This window comes from Mustela lutreola, chromosome 7, assembly GCF_030435805.1.
Source record: "Mustela lutreola isolate mMusLut2 chromosome 7, mMusLut2.pri, whole genome shotgun sequence".
NCBI lineage: Eukaryota > Metazoa > Chordata > Mammalia > Carnivora > Mustelidae > Mustela > Mustela lutreola.
Window position 1 is genome coordinate 142,742,070 of NC_081296.1, and position 18,199 is coordinate 142,760,268.

General features: G+C 43.2%; 1 protein-coding gene across 9 annotated transcripts in view; it reads left to right on the forward strand.

Moving 5' to 3' along the window:
• Positions 1-18,199, forward strand: part of UNC79 (unc-79 homolog, NALCN channel complex subunit) — a 240,367-nt gene that overhangs the window by 205,718 nt on the left and 16,450 nt on the right. For all 9 annotated transcript variants that reach the window (XM_059182968.1, XM_059182961.1, XM_059182963.1 and 6 more), the window contains 5 exons: positions 6,942-7,019; positions 12,648-12,737; positions 14,706-14,881; positions 15,762-15,948; positions 17,637-17,834. In XM_059182968.1, the coding sequence (XP_059038951.1) occupies positions 6,942-7,019; positions 12,648-12,737; positions 14,706-14,881; positions 15,762-15,948; positions 17,637-17,834 (729 nt within the window). The remainder of the gene's footprint in view (positions 1-6,941; positions 7,020-12,647; positions 12,738-14,705; positions 14,882-15,761; positions 15,949-17,636; positions 17,835-18,199) is intronic.

Genomic DNA, 18,199 nt, shown 5'->3' on the forward strand with positions numbered 1-18,199 from the left:
GCACCAGGGCCTGACTGGCTTCAAGCATTGTGGGGAGGCATTAATAGGACGGTGAACTAAATTTAGGGATAATGGCTTGAGGATGAGGTTGAGAAAAGCAGTCTGGCTACATAAGAGAAGTTGGCAGGGGATCAGGTAGACTGGGACCCCACCTCACACACCAAGGCTAGACTTAAAGACGTGGACTTCTGCTACACCTGGGACCGGGTATCATTCAGACTGCCTTTGTGCAAAGTGCCCAAGAAATGAGTCACAGCTGTTTTATTTCTTCCCAGTGAGCATGAAGACCAGTGTCAAAGTCTGGACCTAGAAGGTTGAGGTTAAATGACTAGGGGGCAATGGGGTCTTGATATCAAAGAACTAGACAAGTGTCCCTGAATCTTAGGTACCTGGGGTGCCAGTGGGAGAGATGAGGGAGAAGGAAACACCATAAGCACCTGTCGTGCGCCTGGCAGCGTGCTGGGTGCTTTAATGCTCCCCTCACTTAATCCTTACAACAGTGGGAGATATTAGTTCTGCGTCACAGCTGAGAGACTGGGCTCAGTGGGGTTCAGTGACTTGCCCAAGACCACACAGCTGGCACCAGTGGTGACCACAAGAGCCAGGGTCTACTCGGTGTGGAACACGGCCCCGTCAGGCTCCTGGCCTCACTTGCCCCTCTCACCTTAACAGCTCCTAGCTGTTTGCACTGCCTTCTCCTCTCTCCACACAAATGCAGCCCTCTGGCCTCAGGCTGACTAAAGGAGTTTTGCTCAAACCTGCTTCTTATCAGATCACTCCCTGCACCGAAAACCTGCACTGACCTGAGCTATGAGGTCTTCCGTCATCTGGCCCCATTGACCATTGACGAAGAGCCACATGGACTGTTCAGTGGTATCTTCCATTACAAGTATTTACCAACCACCTGTCTCGGGCTAGGTTCTGGAGACATGGCAGTGTGATAGACATAAACCCTAGGCTAACCACTCTACCGGAAATGTGCACAATAGGTAAAGTACTAAAGAGGAGGGAGTGGCTGGCTCAGGCTGGGAGACAGAAAGGCTCAGTAAAGCCAATCGGAGCCCTGACTTGGCCCAGGCACTGGGGAGATGAATAAGCCATGGCCCCTTCCTCCTGGGAGTTTACTGTCTAGTGGGTGAAGCTGACATGTAGGCAGACATTTCCAACACAGGGTGACAGGTACGGTAGCAGAGGTGTGCACTTAATGAGAAGCGGTGTGGAAGAGGGACCGTGTGGGCCTTGAGGTATGTGCAGAAGCTCAGGAGTTTCCCTGGGAGATGAGGAGGAACAACAGCTCTCACTTAGCAATTTAATATCCACCACTGGTTCCCCTCCTCCCCTACCATAGACTCTTAATCCTTAGAACCAGAATGGAATGTTTCTCAAAGGCATGAGATTTAGTGAGAAGTTGGTGTCCTCTCAGTAAGCCATGGTCTGGTTTTCTGGGGTGCCTTGAAGCCCTCTGAGAGCAGTGATCACTGGCCGATGCCACCAATGAATGTCGGGCACACTGTAGTCAAAAGAAAATAGCTCACATTGTACCAGGACGCTAGACAAACCAAGAGGAAGACAGAAGACAAGTCACAGCCAGGAAGTACCCAAATTCCTAAGGAGGGGCTGGCTTATACTTTCTTCTGGTGGATTGCCAGCCCCATTGGCCAGCCCCTCCTACTTCTGCTGAAGCAGCTTCACTGCTTTTGAGTAAAAGCAACTTGGACACAAACCGACCATAAGGAATGAATGGGATCCGTGCTAGCTTGCAGAAGAGGGCAGGTGGACTGGGCTTAGGGGAAAGGCCCATGAGGGATTTAAGCTATCAGGCTGACAGTAAATGAGAGTCACTGGCTTCTGATGGTGTTCTGGATGGGGACCTGCCACCTCCAAACAGCCTAGGTCTCCAGGCCTGAAAGGTGTTTTCCTGCTTCGGTCAGAGAACATTCCCTTTGTTGCCCTCAGTCTTGAGCAGAGATGATCCGTGTGGCTGATCTTCTTGGGGTCTAGCACCCCATGCCATGACGGCTGCTGGGGGCTGGTTTTCTGTGAAGTATGTTAGTCAACCATAATAAGCACTTGTCACAAGACAGCAAAAGAACACTGACAGTTTAAATTGCCCGGTGCTTAAGGAAACCATGAAAACAGTGATTATTGCATCACCGCTAGGTGAATAAATAACAAAAACAAATTAGCTTTAGGAATAAAGAAGCCCCAAAGAGTAAGTCATTCCAAACGTGTTTTTGGATTTTCATATACCGTTTCAAATAAATAGCATCTTCATCTTTTTAGAACAAGGGTGTATTTGTCATGGAACCATTAAATGTTAAGAATCAAGTTGTAAAATTATGTTGGAGAAGGTACTTCAGAGACACTTTGGGGTCATGTCCATGAAAAATGACTTAAGAATAATGTTTCAATCTTCCTGATGAAAAAATTTAAAACAGGGGCACCTGGGTGGCTCAGTGGGTTAAAGCCTCTACTTTCGGCTCAGGTCATGGTCCCAGGGTCCTGGGATCGAGCCCCGCATCAGGCTCTCTGCTCAGCGGGGAGACTGCTTCCTTCTCTCTCTCTCTCTGCCTGCCTCTCTGCCTGCTTGTGATCTCTCTGTCAAATAGATAAGTAAAATCTTAAAAAAAAAATTTTAAAACAGTACACTATTATGAAGTCATATATCTTTGTTCTGTGTACTCTTAGAATAAACCATTTTTATTACTGAGAGGAAAAAAAAGTTAAGCATGCTTAAAAAAAACAGAGGTAGTTTCCTTATCTGCCCAGTGGTTCCTCCTAAACCATGGAGGGAGGGCCTCCATGGGGCTCCTCATGGGCTGAGGGAAAAGCATCCACCATCTCTCTCCATGAATAGGGCATCTTTATGATGTTTTCCCCGTTCTCTTTTCTCTTGCCCTTGACTGCAGGCTTCCTGCAGGTCTCTCTGAAAGACGGCAGAGGTGATAGCCTGTTGTCTGGTAGCTTCTCTTAGACCAGAGAATCTAGTCTGAGTCCAAGAGACACCCTCCTCCTTACTGATGGAGTGTCAATTCTGGCACCTGGAGGACCAGGCTCACAGTACGGACAGATGATCTGTCTGGGGATGACAGTGACTTCCACAGATATCAGCGACCATCACCTGATGGCAGTGGGGGAAGCTTTGTTTAATTGAAAATGCAACTTGGAAATAGAAAGGAAAGCATTCATTGGAAGGAGAAACCGCCAGTGATCCACCCTGAATGACCCTGGCTCCTTTAGTGACAAGAGAGTCAGTGACTCAGACTTTGGATTTTCCCTTCATTCTTTTCTTCCACAGGGATCACTAGGGTGTCTCCATTACTACTTTTCTAATCACAGACTGGGTAAATGAGTTCACAAACACGGAGCCATTTACATTCTTCTCATAGATAGATGGTATCTTTGTTGTTTACCACATACTCTGCCCTAAAAGAACAACGGAACATTTCCCCAAGGGATGTGGGGCCACCCACGTTTTAAATATTTCAAGGTAAGATAGGTACCTATTGGTTTTTTAATTCTTAAAAATTCCTTCTGGAGGCCCATTATCATAGGAAATCTCCCACTGTTCACTGTGGTCATCTAGCCATGGCTGCTAGTACTTGTTCGGACTTGTGTATCAAGTCAGGAGTCCTCAGATGTGCAAGTGGATTCTTTACTTTTTCAAGAAAAGAGCCTTGGAGATAGGAAAGAATTTGCCAAATTGAAAAAGTTAGTGTGTTCTTCAGAATCTAGATTGTCGACCAGCAGGATGTATTCCTTCAGCACTTTGGACAGATGCCCTACCTTGTTTTCATTCAGACCTGTGGACATTTTTGCTTTCACCTGCAACCTCTTCTCTTTGGCTGGTCTGCTTGTGTGTAATAGGTTATTATAAGTATTCTCTCGCTGTATTAAAGCAGAGTTTTCATAACAGAGTGATAAGTCACTAAAAGCCTCCGTAAAGGCTCTATAAGCCCAAATCAAAAAGCATTTCCTCAGCTTCCTTTATGTGTCAAGAGTAGACATTCTGCTAATTTGCATGTGGCTCTCCCACTGTGTGGGTTATACCTGCATAGACTCATGTGAGAAACCGTGTGGGTGAAACATTTTATTTTAAAGATAGGTTAGTGGTGGGTTGGAGGACAAAGACTTGGCAGAGGGACGGCTGTTGTCTTTAAGTCACAGATACTATTGAAGTGGGGTTATTATTATTAGTTGAGTTCCTAATAATCTGATCACTCTCTCGGTGAGAGGTGGAGATATTATTCTGAGTCTCATTTTGATGATGAATTTAGCAGTGACACATAATGGATGTCGTGTTTCTTTTGTATTCATTTGTGTTCGTGCGGGAGTGCACGGTTCATTAGGCATCTTTCCGTCACAAAGTATGGAATTCTTCCTTCTGTGGCTGACATCCTTTCCCTCTCTGGTTTTAGTTATATCTTTATATCGTGAGCAATTCTGGACAATCATAATGGGGTTTTGCAAGTCATGGTTAACAGCTGTATAAAAAGACAGAAGCGTTGATTAAGGTTTTAGTTGTATATATTATGTGAAAATTACACTGGATTTATTTGTTTTTATTTTTAAAAACATGTTTATAAAATTGTAAGTAAACTCTACACCACACATGGGGTGTCAGCTCACAACCCCGAGAGCAAGAGTTCCATGCACTGCCACCTGAGCCAGCCAGGTACCCCCCAAATTACACTGGATTGAAATGCATTGATAAAAAATAAATGGTAGATGGTTTGAGAGGCGTGTCCACTTTTATACTCATTGATACACGAGGCTCTCTGTGGTACTTCCATAAACTTTAGGGTAATTTTCGATTAATTCTGACTTGTAAGAGTTACCACAAAACAGACATTTTAATCTGGCCTCCCATCGTTGACGTGATATGACTGACAACCTACTTCTATGACACTACTTGTTCTGCTTTGCTGAGTATGGGAGGCGAGAAGGGCTTTTTGTGAATGGAGATAGAGACATTGAAGTTTTGCTTCTCCAGGGATCTTCTGTAGCTCTCAAGAGCACGGCCAGGCCATAGAAACACAGATTGGGGGCCTTCAGTTTGAAACCCCTGCAGACTTCTCTGTCTGAGCGTCCCCTCCCTCACACTTCTGTGCCTCCTCCCCTTGGCTCTTGGCTCTCATTTAAGAGCTCTTGGCTCTCATGTAAAGAAATTAATTAAATGTTGGTATCCTGATGGAGGTTTTGAAACTTAGTTCTAGGTAGTTTGTCTTAGATTGCAGACTCAGATATCTTTTGAAGACACATTTTATGGGAGAACAGGCAGTATCTGCCAGAGGTTGGGACTGTTTCTTCTTTTGACCATGTACTTCCATCTGATATATTACTTTTTTACTGATAGGTTCTGGCCAAAGTTCTAGGCTTTCCTTTTTTAAAAAAATCCTGATTTATTTCCTTTTTCTTATATTAGGGATGAGTCCAAGTGGTAAGCTATGGAAAATTTTAGGTGTTCCCTGGATGTTACTAGCTGGTACTTTCTTTGCCAGAGTGAAAGTTAATGGTCAAATAGATTCTTTAGCTTTCTGTAACTGTATTTGAGGTAAATGGAGATGATTGTATGTGAATGCGGAGTGGAGATAAGTATCTACTCCTGGCACACGGCTATCTGCGACAGCTCTGCTCGGTCTCCTGTGGCCCCCAGCTCAGTTCTGTGATGAAATACTCCTCCTGGAGGACCGCACTTGAAGGCCAGCCCTTGAACAAGGCCTTGAACAAGAAGTCTCAGGGAGCCCTTGCAAGATCTTTGGCCGAAATCCCTGTGTTGTTAGCCAAAACCTATTAATGCTCTGATTCTGAGCCCTGATGAGCCTGACAGTATGCTGGTTTCTGTTTTCTGTAAGGCCTTCTTGTGTTTTTCTCTATGACCCAAACCTTTATTACTTCTCCCCAGTTTGCCAGGGACATAACCTGCTTCACAGGACCCATCATATTGACCTACCTAACTTTCCTTCCAGTGTGAGAGTGGAATAAGAGGGTAGGGCTGTCAGTGTCCAAAATTCTTCCAGAGCCACTGAAGCCAAAGTTGTTGGGCCACTGGCCAGAGGCCACTGGGAAGGGAAATTAAGCAGGACCGTATTGCACATAGCAAACTCTGCAGACTTAATGTTTAACTTTTTTCCTGAAACCATTAATACCCAGTTGGGTGCTGTATTAAGTGGGAAACACTTACAAACATCTGTAATGAAGCAAATGAAATCAAAACCTGGCAAATCCATCCCCATCAAGATCTTGTCATAATCGATTCATTGATTCACTTCACACAATTTTGCTGAGCCCCTCTGTGATGTCAGGCCAAAAGCTAGTGCTGGAGGGCAAGTGCAGGGAGCCCGTAGGAGGATGCAACATAGACTCGTAGGTCCCTGCAGTCTAGTGTCATAACCGTTACAATGGGAGTGGGTGAAAGTTCCGTGAGGCAAGGACAGGGGTGGGGGTCATTCTCAGCACAGAGGAGAGGTGTGGGCGAAGTGAGAGAGCCCAGCGACTGGGAGGCCTCGGCTGGGAAGACACAGAATGCTCACAGTGAAGTAGATTGTTTTTCTGTCTTCATTTTAAATGTGTAATGTAATGATGAAATCTGGAAAAGTCTGTGAATTCAGGAACTGTCAAGAAGTACTAAAGAATAAATAGAATAACTAACTTCAGAATAAATCTGGCCGTGTTGACATCTTTCCTTTCTCCCTCAATTGAATGCATCGTTCCAGGGCCACTTAGCTGTCTGGGTAAAGTACGAATCTGTGTTCTTCTCGGTCCTATGAGTCTGAACTTCTGATAGGAACAAACTGTCATGGTTAGCAAGCCCCATATATCCAGAGCAGATTGTCATGAGAGTAAACACTAATGAATTTAAGCCGAGTTAATAAAACTATAAGTAACTGATTACTGTCCGAGTGCTCTTAAAAGTAATTATGCTTTCAATTTCTTATTAGTTTATTTGTGCGGATGCTGGGACCAAACTAGCTGAGTCAACAATCCTGAGCAAGCAAATGATCGCCTCTGTACCTGGAGTAAGTCCTGACTGAATTCATTGTACATTTTCTATCTCGTCTCACGTCCCCATTTAGTAAAGAGGTATTTTTGGACCTGTGTCCTGATTCACTCTTGCTGGAGTAAACACTATAAAATGAAGAACATATTAGCATTTTTTTAAAAAAGAGCCTAGTGAAAATTTAAATTAATCCCAGCCCCTGGAAACTTTTAATTCCAGGAGACATGAGTAAAACTGAAGCAGCCAATGAAGGGGAGGAAGGAAATTACCAGACGTACAAAATGCATTTGATTACAGTTCAATTTTCCCCAGAATCTGTTTTCTTAGACTAGCTCCTGTGAACCAATTCAGTTGAACTACTGCTGGAAGGAAATAAACTTTGTGATACTTTGTTTTCTTTTGTAATTTTTCCTCTGAAAATTAAAAAAAAAATGCATTATTATCAACTAGTGAACTATTTGGTAAAAGGGCTTTAAGAGTCTCACTGACGGGGCTGAAGATGAGAAACCACAATAACGCTGAGAGCGAGTTGACTGCAACAAAACCGTGAAACTTTTGCGATATTGTTCATTGAAGAAAATCATTTAAATTTTCAGTAGAGAAAATTTTAAAGAAAAAAGATCACCTATAATCCCTCTGCCTCACAATTAGAACATTGTTGTTTTAGAAATTTCTTTCTTATTTCGATCTATTCAATATGTTAATTTGCTTATTTCCATATTGTTAGAAATGTATTTATTTTCCACTTTAATTACATATATATATATATATATATATATATATATATATATGAATATATATTCCTACAAAGGCCATCCTCATGTTTATTTTGAATTTTATCTTTGGCATAGATTCCTGAGAAAGTAGGAATGTCTTAATGGTATTTAGTCTCATATTGTTTTCTAAAAGCGTTTAATTAATTTACATGTATAAGTATACCAGTTTTTCCCACAATACTAAACATAATTTTTAAAATTTTGGTTATTTAACTTTTTTTTTTTGATACAGAGAAATTTTATGACAGAGGAAAAGTAACAATCACTCAGCCCAGAGATAGTTTTATAGCCAACAGATTAATGTATTTTCTTTCACTTTTCCTAAGCATATTTTTAAACCTAGTGAAATTATGATCTAGATGTGGCTTTGGCTTTGAACGTCCTGAGCATTAGCCCCAGAGTTTGGTGGCTGTAGCCATTACCTCGTGAACGCACCATAGAAGAGTGCTTAAATGCATGTGGATTAGACGCACACCAGAATCTGAGGTCTGCCGTTCACTGGCTGTGTGATCAGGAAAGCTAATTAACCTATGGTTCTTTGATTTACATTATCTATAGAATGGGATATAATAGGGCCCAATATCTAGTTTGGGGATTGAGTGAGATAATGCATGGAAAGCATATTAGCCTGAGGCCAGACCTTCAGTAGTGTTAAATAAATATTACCTATTGTACATATTAACAAACATTAATTACTTTTGGATACTTTCAGTATTCTGTAATGGTAACGACTATGTGAGAAACATCTTTGTGCTTAAATCTTTGTCGATATTTGAGACTACTTCTTTACAGTAGATTTTTGAGAGTAGAATTACTGAACTGTTGTTTTTTAAAGGAGTTCTTAAGAGTAGTTAGGGTGATGGAAGATGCCATGAGATGAATTCTCAGCCACCTAACACACAGAACATTGATCGTTTGCTCATATCAAGCTTACATGGGTGTCCTAATTAGTAGTAGGAGGAGGACTTTCTCATGAAAGTTAGGGGATCAGGTTCCTTCTGTGCTGTGCAGATAAGGGGTGGCGGTTGAGAAAGAGAAGAGAGTATGGTACCTGGAAGGTTTTCACAGGCCAGGTCTGAATAATGTATATTTCTTCTACTCACCCTCCTTCGGCTAGAACTGTCTTATGGCCACTCCTGAGTGCAAGGGCTAGTGGGAAATTTGGTCTAGCTGCACACGAGGGAAGAAAAGAAGCAGTTCTGTGAGGACTGAGCTAGTTTCTGCTGCCTACTCACAAGTTTCCTTATCGTTTAATTCTTTAAAACTCAGTATTTACTACCTACATGATAGCTTAAAAAATAATATCCCTAATAAATAAAAACTGTTGAAATCAACAAGTAAAAGAAAGACATTCCAATAACAACAGAAAAGCAAGAAGAGTTCTAGGATCCATACATAGAACATTTTCCAAGGTCCAATAAGCCTTTCAAAATATGCCTTTTTATCCTCATTAACAATCAGTGAATTATAAATTAATACAGAGTCTCAAAACATTTAAAAACATAAAAATTGAAATCAGCTAACAAATCAGCAGGTCTTTCTTAATGATTAAACTTATTGATGAGATGAAACAAGCATGCTTAAAAGTTGCTGGTGGTAGCGAAAAATGGTACAACCTTTGACAATTTACTTCTAGTACTGGGTTGGAGAAAATAAAGGAATATGCATATAAGGAATATATTTATTAAAATAACCTTTAAAATAGTAAAAATATGGAAACAAAAGTAAGATCTAACGTGAGCATATCGGTTTTTTAAAACTTTACCTTGCGTATCGTTGACACAAGATGTTACGTCAATTTCTGGTGGAGAACGTGATGATTTTCCAAGTTTATATGTTACGCTGTGCTCACAGCTAGTGTAGTTACTATCTGTCCCCACACAAGGCTATGTGCCCTAGGCTTTGCCTTTCATTTCTGTGACTTACTCATTTCATTACTGGAAAGCTACATCTTGACTCCTCTTCACTCATTTTGCCCACCCCTACCCCCTGCCTCGGGCTATACATCTGTGTGGTTGTCTTTCTTTATAGGTCTGATTCTGCTTTTTGTTTATTTGTTTACTCCCTGGTTTTTTTTAGATCCCACTTATGAATGGAATCATATGGTATTTGTCTTTCTCAGTCTGCTGTATTTCACTTACCATATTACCTCTAGGTCCGTCCGTGTTGTCTCAAATGGCACAATCTCTTCCTTTTCATGGCTGAGTAATATTCCATTGTAACTACATATACACATCACATCTTCCTTATCCATTCCCATCCATTGGTGAATGTTTAAATTGCTTTCACATATTGGCTACTATAAATAATGCTGCTGTAAACATAGGGGCACGTGTATCTCTTAGAGTTAGTGTTTTTGTTTTCTTTGGGTAAATAGCCAATGTTTCTATATTTAATTTTTTGAGGACCCTCCATACTGTTTCACAGTAGCTGTATTAGTTTACATTCCCACCAACATTGTACAAGGATTCCTTTTTCTCCACATCCTCACCAACACTTGTTATTTCTTTCTCTTTTATTTTTTTGTTTCATTTTTGTTTTTTTATTTTAACCATTCTGACAGGTGTAAGGTGGTATCTCATTGTGGTTTTGATTTGCGTTTCCCTGATGAAGAGTGATGTTGAGCATCTTTTCATGTGTCTGTTGGCTGTCTGGGTGACTTCTTTGGAAAATGTCTATTCATATATTCTGCCCATTTTTTAATCAGAGTGTTTTGTGTGTGTGTGTGTTGACTAATATTAGTGTATTGTTTAAATAACATAAGGTGCCTCTACAAAACAGATGATTGTGTGGTTACCAAATCACATTTTCAAAGAATAATTAATTGGAAAATGCTTATGATGGATTTAATTTAAAAACAAGCTAGAAAAAATTATCTCAGTCTTATAAAAATTATATATGTGTGTGTATATGTTCAATGTGTTCAAAAAAAAAATTGGAAGGAAATACCAATAGTTATGGCCTCACGAGTGGAGAACAAGAATTAGGGCTGCGTGATTCTTCTTTTTGTTAATGATTGTTTTCCAAGTTTTTCACATTGAACATGTATTACTTTTATAATCTGAGAATGAGGACTTGGAAATGAGATACAAGTTTCAAAGAAAAATTGGGTACAATCCCCTTTCTTTCATGTTTTTGAGTCTAGATTGCTTTTTCAACTTCTTATCATCAGTTTCTCTATTTGAATAAACGAGGGCCTTCGGAAACAAGTAGAACTTGACTCTTCATGTTTTTCGCTTAAAAAAAAACCAAAAAAACAAAAACAGCACCCCTAAGGTTATGCTTATGTTTTGCAAAGTAATTTTTAAAAATGGTGTGTGGGGGTATTGGAAATGATATGCTTTGTTTTATAAGTGTAGATGGCTAAGATGATCCTGTATTTTAAGGCTTTTGTTAGATGTAGGTGCTGTCCCTAGAGCAAAAGTAACTGGATATTAGTAAATTCTTCGCTCTCTTTTTTTGAAATTCAAAGTGAGAAGACAAATATTGAATAATGCTCCTCATAATTATTTTCTTTGACATTTGCCTCGTTGAAATGGTATAAAATATTGCCTATGAAAGAAACAAATCCCTTTCACGAAATTAAAGAACAGAGTATATACTCCTATTTGCATGACATGTGAAAGGTCAGAGAAAATGGAATAAATCGGGGGGAAATCCTTTCTTGCGCTGAAGGATTAATATTCCAAAAGCAGGAACACAATAACCTTTTATAATTCCTTCCCTTGATTTAAATTAAAAGAAGAAAACCTTAGAACGTATGAAATGCTTGGAAAACACTCTGACAGCACTGCCAATGACCTTATTTTACTGTTTGTTATCGTGTCAGAGGAACTGACAGGCGTAACATTCTAGAAGAGATAGAAGGTGATATAGTTCAGGGCTGTGCAAATTTACATGCATATGGGAAAATGAGCACCACTGGGGGAGCTAGTTAAGTCTCTAATGTTCCAGATTTTCCGAAAGAAAGCCAAGAAAGGCCTTAGCGTAGTATTCAGATGGCTTCAAAGACGGCCTGCTTTTGATCCCCATTATGCCCAGCCTAATGTGTGGGCTTACTCAGAGAGCTTTGATGGAGCAGCTTGTCTGTTCATGTGCCTTCTCTTTGCTATAATCCCAAATTCACTGCATTGCCCTGGGCAGGTTTATGCCATTTAATAATGGGGAACACAAGTATGCTTTCTTTTCCTTGAAAACTTCCCAAACAGGCTGCTGGTGTGGGGGGAAAGAGGATCCTTCCCCTTCTCTCCCTCTCTCTTTATCCCTAGCAAGAACACGGCAAGCATACATTATCATCTATTTCATAGCACGCCTACCGTGCATAAGGCGTTAAATCACAAGTGACTCGAATATAAGAATTTTGGACTCTTGGAGCATACATGATGTTTGTTTCTATCCTTTTCATTTTTTGATGGGGAAAGGTCCGAGCTTCTGTTGTTACAATTTGGTGGCACGTATCTGAGCCTCCCCAGAGTGGTAAGGGGTAGTAGAGTTTCAGGGCTGATTCATGTCATAAAGACTGATTCTAAGGGCTTTTACATAGGATCAATCTGTGTATCCAGGCCGGTTTAAAAACAAGCACACAAAACCCGGTCCGATCGCCCCAGTGGAGAGAAAGGCAGGTTAACCCCTGTCTCCCCTGCGCTGTCCCAATTTCTTAGCACTTTACCACCAAACTTATATCATTTTTTGTCCAAGCTGTGGGCAGACAGTCACAGACTCTGAAGAGTAATGGAGTGAGTCAGAGCTCCAGAAACTGAAACAGCTCATTAGCAAGCAGCATGAAGTCAGAACAAGAGAGTAACTGCGGTCAGGGCCACAGTGACGGCCGTGACTTGCAGGGCGCCCCCAGCGCTGTCCTTGTTTTTCAGTGCGGGACGGCCGCGATGGAGTGTGTGCGACAGTACATCAGCGAGGTGCTGGACTTCATGGCCGACATGCACACGCTCACCAAACTCAAGGTAAGAGGCTTCCGCTGGCAGCCGAGGCCCTAACAAACCCAGCCTCCTGGGGGGTTTGAAGCATGGGTTTTCAGCCTGTGCAGAGGAAAGAGAGAATGGAAATGCTGTTTTGCTGGCAGGAGTGATGTGCCCAGCTTTCATTCTGCCACTGATTCGGTTCTCACGATGCCCCTGATTAAAGCGTGGTCCCCATTTTACAGATGTAGAGAGTGAGGCCCGGGGTGGTACAGTAATTTGCTCCAGGTGGCACTGTTGCTAAGCGGTGGAGTTAGGGTTGACCCAAGGCTCTAGTGGCTCCCGGTCATTCGCCTTTCACTTCCCCGTGTAGTGTCCCTTGACTCCCTCGAGCCTCCTTTCTCTCCTTTGCAAGACAAGCCTAACATCTACCTTTGCCGATGGTTACGAGGTTTGACATGGCATGGTGCGTGGGAAGAGACTTTTGTGAACTGTAACACATTATGCAAACATAAGCCTTTCATGGTTATCTGCATCAAAGCTCTCCTCTTCAAGGAAATAATTAAAGACAGGGGATAGAACAAAATCTGATTTGCATACGGACACAATCCCAGCAAAGTTGTCAAGGTTCTTCTTGAGTGATTCCTTTGCAGTCAGATACAAGTCAACTTCCCCGCCATGAGTCGACTCGAGCTTAAAGACTGATAGTCTCAGAGATTCAGGGAAGGCCCTGGACAGAGGGCAGAAGGGGATCCAGACACGGCCCAGGAGCAGCCAGATTGCAAGCTGGCAGTAGATTATTCCTATATGATAAACAGTCTCTAGTCGCCCCAGAAAGTCATCAGCTACAAACGCGGTTCCTCCTTTGCCCAACTGCGTTTCCAGACTCGGCTCAGATGATCCAAGGGTTTCTTGGGATAGAGATGGATTTGCAAACGCTAGTTGGAAAGTAGAACCAGAATTTAAACTGCTGACTTCTTGTGGTATCTGAACCCAGGCATTCCTAAGCAGGCTCCCCTAGCTGGACTTCACACTGATAACTGACTGCTGAGTCTGGTTGTACACACTCAGATGACTTTGATATCAAGTATAAAGAAGAGAAAACATTGTTCCCTAAACATGTTAGCTAGTTGTATAGCCACTTCCAAAATACAGAGAAAAACACTGAGAGGGATCCATGATGATCAAAAGGCTGGGGACTAGAGACATAATTCAACCCTCTGATTTGACATAGATTAGGAGGCAGATCAGAAAGGCCAAGGAGCTTGACTAAGGCCATGTGACTAATTAGGGCAGAACTGGGCCTGAGACCCACGTCTCAACTTCCAGTTCAATCATCTTTCCACTAAGCCACACTGAGAAAAGGACTTTTTCTACATTAACTCAACAAATACGTATGGAACAACTGTCGTGGGCCTCATCGTCTAGACATGTAGGGTTGCGACTCTGAGCAAAAAGACATAATAGCTATGCTCGTTTAATTTCTAGTCTGATATGGGGGCCAATTTTAATGAAAATTTCATATAAGATAAAGGAAAAGTGTGACTTTCACAACTGCTATGCAAGAGGATAAAATAGTGGTATAGAAACTTCTCATAGGAGGATATGACCTAGCCAGGGAGATCAAGGAAGGCTTCCTGGAGGAAGTGACACTTGAGCTAAGATCTGAATGACGAACAGCAGTTAATTAGGTGGAGAGAGGCAGGAACAGTGTTTTGGGTAGAGAGACCAGCATGAGCAAAGGCCAGGAATGGGAGGGAGCCAGTGTTGCTGGGATGAAGGGATAAGATGGGGTAAGCTAGATTATCCCAGGCATTTTGGTCCATGCTAAGGAATTCCCCACCCCCATTGTTCCTAAGAAAATGGGAAGCCACTGAAGAAGTTTAAATGGGTTGTATGCTTGGGAGCAGTGGCTCAGAGGGTGAGGGAATGACAACCCAGTCTTTTAAACAAGTGGCCTGGAAGATTTCCAGGTGCTCTGCCAAAGTCATGAAATACCATTTGCTTTTGCAGAGCCACATGAAGACATGTTCTCAGCCTCTGCATGAAGATACCTTTGGTGGACATCTCAAAGTTGGGCTGGCTCAGATTGCAGCCATGGAAATCTCACGGGGAAACCACAGAGATAACAAAGCTGTGATTCGCTATCTGCCTTGGCTCTATCATCCCCCTTCTGCCATGCAGCAAGGGTAAGGCCCTTATCAGTTCAGCCTCGAGGGCTAAAGGACGCATCCAAGATTTATGGGAGTGGGAAGTGATTGGCTGGGAAGATGGAAACCGAGCCTCCTCTCCGAACTTGCTGACCTGGCAGCATTTTTTAAGACGAGCGCTGCCTGGTATGTTGCCAGTGAAAGGAACTTGCCCTCAAACAAGAACCTCAGCCATATCCTGATGGATGGTGAAAATTTGGAGCTTAGAGGTGTGGTTTCACCTCGTAATTTCGACTAGTTACATAAATGCATAGGTATTAATGGACCACTTCCACAGCTCCTGCCTTCAAGGAACGTGTTGGATTGCCACTAGAACGATATCCATAGCAGAGAGCGATGGAGCGCAAGGAGGCACAGAAGGGGGAGGGGCGCGTGGGCTGGTCTGAGGCTGTCCTTGTGCACAGTCAGCTTCCTGGCTGGAGGAAAGGCTGGCCTTCGGGGTGAGGAGGGCAGGAGGGCCGTGGGAGGGAATGACAGGAGGGCAGGAGAGACGGGTGACTGTGTGTTCGGTGTTCACCTCAATGCCTTCCCCTCTAGTGGGGATGTCCAACCTTCCCATGAGAAGAAAGAGTTCAGAAGAAGAAGTAAGTTGGAAAGGCAGCCACGTTGGCGGAAGAATGGTTTTTAATTCCGTCTCCCCGATGCTGCTCTTTCCTCAGGCAGCTAAGGTCTGGGATCAGAGCTGGAAACCAGAAAAACGTACCCATCGTTTTGTTGGCCCTCTGTCCCCCTGGTGTTTTATTGTATGTAATTGCCTATAAAACCACATTTGTAATGCCCTCCATCAATAAGCAGTTGGTGAGGGCCCGACAAAACAGAAGCCATAAAACCGCCTTTAACACTTCCGTCTACCTGCTAGGCCGAAAGAATTCATCGAGTGTGTCTCCCGCATCCGTCTGCTGTCCTGGCTGCTCCTGGGCTCCCTCACTCACAACGCAGTGTGTCCAAATGCCTCCTCTCCGTGCCTGCCCATACCTCTCGACGCGGGCTCTCATATCGCAGACCATCTCATTGTTATCCTGATTGGGTTTCCAGAGCAATCAAAGGTAAGTGATTTCTGCAAGCTTAAGACCATAGGCATCCAGAGGGCTAATGGAAACCCTTATCGGCCAATTATGTTTCTTCTGAGAAGAGAATGCATCTTATCACTGGCCCTCCTGTGGATGTTAGGAAAGCAGCTTTCTGCTAATGCCTTATTTAGAGTGGTTTACATTCCCGCACTATCTTTGCTTCCTCCTTAAATTGTTTTTCGGTTTCCTTTTATGAAGATAAATTATGGAGGCAAGCAAGAGTTAGCTTCCTAGGCATTTCTGTCTCAAAGTAATGAAGATAAATAAGAGACGAGCTACATAATAAAAATCCTATGATCAAGTTTTTGGAACTGGGTGTGATTTGGAGGCAAAGTCATGCTCTCATTTTTCATGCAGTATCTTTTCAACTCACGTCTCTAGAGGTAGATTATAAAGATACAGAATGAAAAGAAGAAGGCCAGTTGGGAACTCACTAAAGTGCACGCCGGAATCACCTACACGGGGGAACTTGGTAAATTGTAGAGACAGATGATGTGCTTAAGGGAATAAAGTGAGCCCGAGGCAGGCATCCGTCTGGAGTGTTAGCCGACCATACCCATTGGTACTAACCAACTAAGAGAACCCAAGGGCCCTTCGCAAGCTCAGGCAAGTTCTGGGAAGTCACAGTAGGTTTGGGAGCAACTGGGACGTCGGCCAGGGCAAGCCGATGGTGGGATAAAATACAGCTCCGTCCAAATGGCCCGTGATGTTTACAGAAAGAATCAGGCAGTCGGGTTCCTAGTATTTCAAGCCAGATCTGTGTTTGATTTCCTAACGTCAGTACTTTGTAATTTGTGACCTCAAAAAAGTGACTTAGCCTCTCGGAGCTTGTGTTTCTTGGGTGAAATAGATGAGGGGATGGTTTGAGAATTAAGGAAGTGATCTTTGATAAAGTCTTTAGCCTGGCATCTGGGACGTTGTAGGTGCTCACGTGGTCAGTGCTTACCGCTGGTAGCAATACTGTCCTTGAAGCTGACGTTTCTCCTACTAGTGGTCACGTCATAGGTGAGTACTGGCCAGTGGGATCAGAGGCACGACCTCATTTCTCCTACTACAGCTCTTGGAGGAAGGAGAGTCCTGTTACACCCATGTTACAGATGAGGACACGTTGAAGGTGGTGGAATGGTTCTTCTTCCCAGTCTAGTTTAGAGAGGAGAATGTCGGGGTCATTGACAGGCAAGGCGATGGGTCCACGTGTTCTGCAAACCGAGGTGCCTTGCCTTCTCTTTGAAAAGATGTTCCATTCTCTCTGTGCACTCCCACTGACCGGGCAAAAAGCAGATTGTCTCTTTTTTTTCCTTCTTTTTAAAGACTATTTATTGGATGGAGAGGGTGGGAGCATAGGCGGGGGAGCGGCAGGCAGAGGGAGAGGGAGAAGCAGACTCCCTTGGAACAGGGAGCCTGATGCCAGGCTCAATCCCAGGACCAAGGAATCGTGACCTGAGCCAAAGGCAGGTACTTCATTGATTGAGCCACCCAGGCGTCCCAAAGCAGATTGTCTTAAGGTGGTGGATCACAAGTTTTGAGATCACTCCTTCAGACTTGAATCACTGGCAGTCGCCGTGCCTCAGCCCTGCTCCATAGGAGGCTGAGGCTGTGCAAGGCGGGCCCCGGGGAGCACCACAGCCCACAGAGAGGTAACGGCTCCATCTCCTCCTTTCCAGACCTCTGTGCTGCACATGTGTTCCCTCTTCCACGCATTTATCTTTGCTCAGCTCTGGACCGTGTATTGTGAGCAAAGCGCCGTAGCGACAAACGTCCAAAGTCAGAATGAATTCAGCTTCACGGCGATACTGACCGCGCTAGAGTTCTGGAGCAGGGTGACACCCAGCATCCTTCAGCTGATGGCCCATAACAAAGTGGTGAGTCCACGAATAAGTTTCCCCTCTCAAATGAAAAGGTGTGACCTGCTCCCAGTCCTCACATGCCCTGTTCTTTAAGGATCTCAGTTGTAATATTAGATCAATGGATGGGTGATTTCTAGGTGATAAGCGGGATTTTCTGTTTGCATGATAATTTTGATGGAAACACAAAGCAAGCAAGTAAATCTAGTAGAAACAACTTTTGATTGCTCTGCTGAATGCCAAAGAAAATTTCTGTGAAACATCTACCTTGAAGGGATGTTTCGTGCTATAAAGTCAGAAGGCGATCACTGTGATTTTTGGATTCTAAGGCAATTTGGAAAAACCCTCGCCCACTGGGTCATCCTTCTATGGTATTTAAGAGC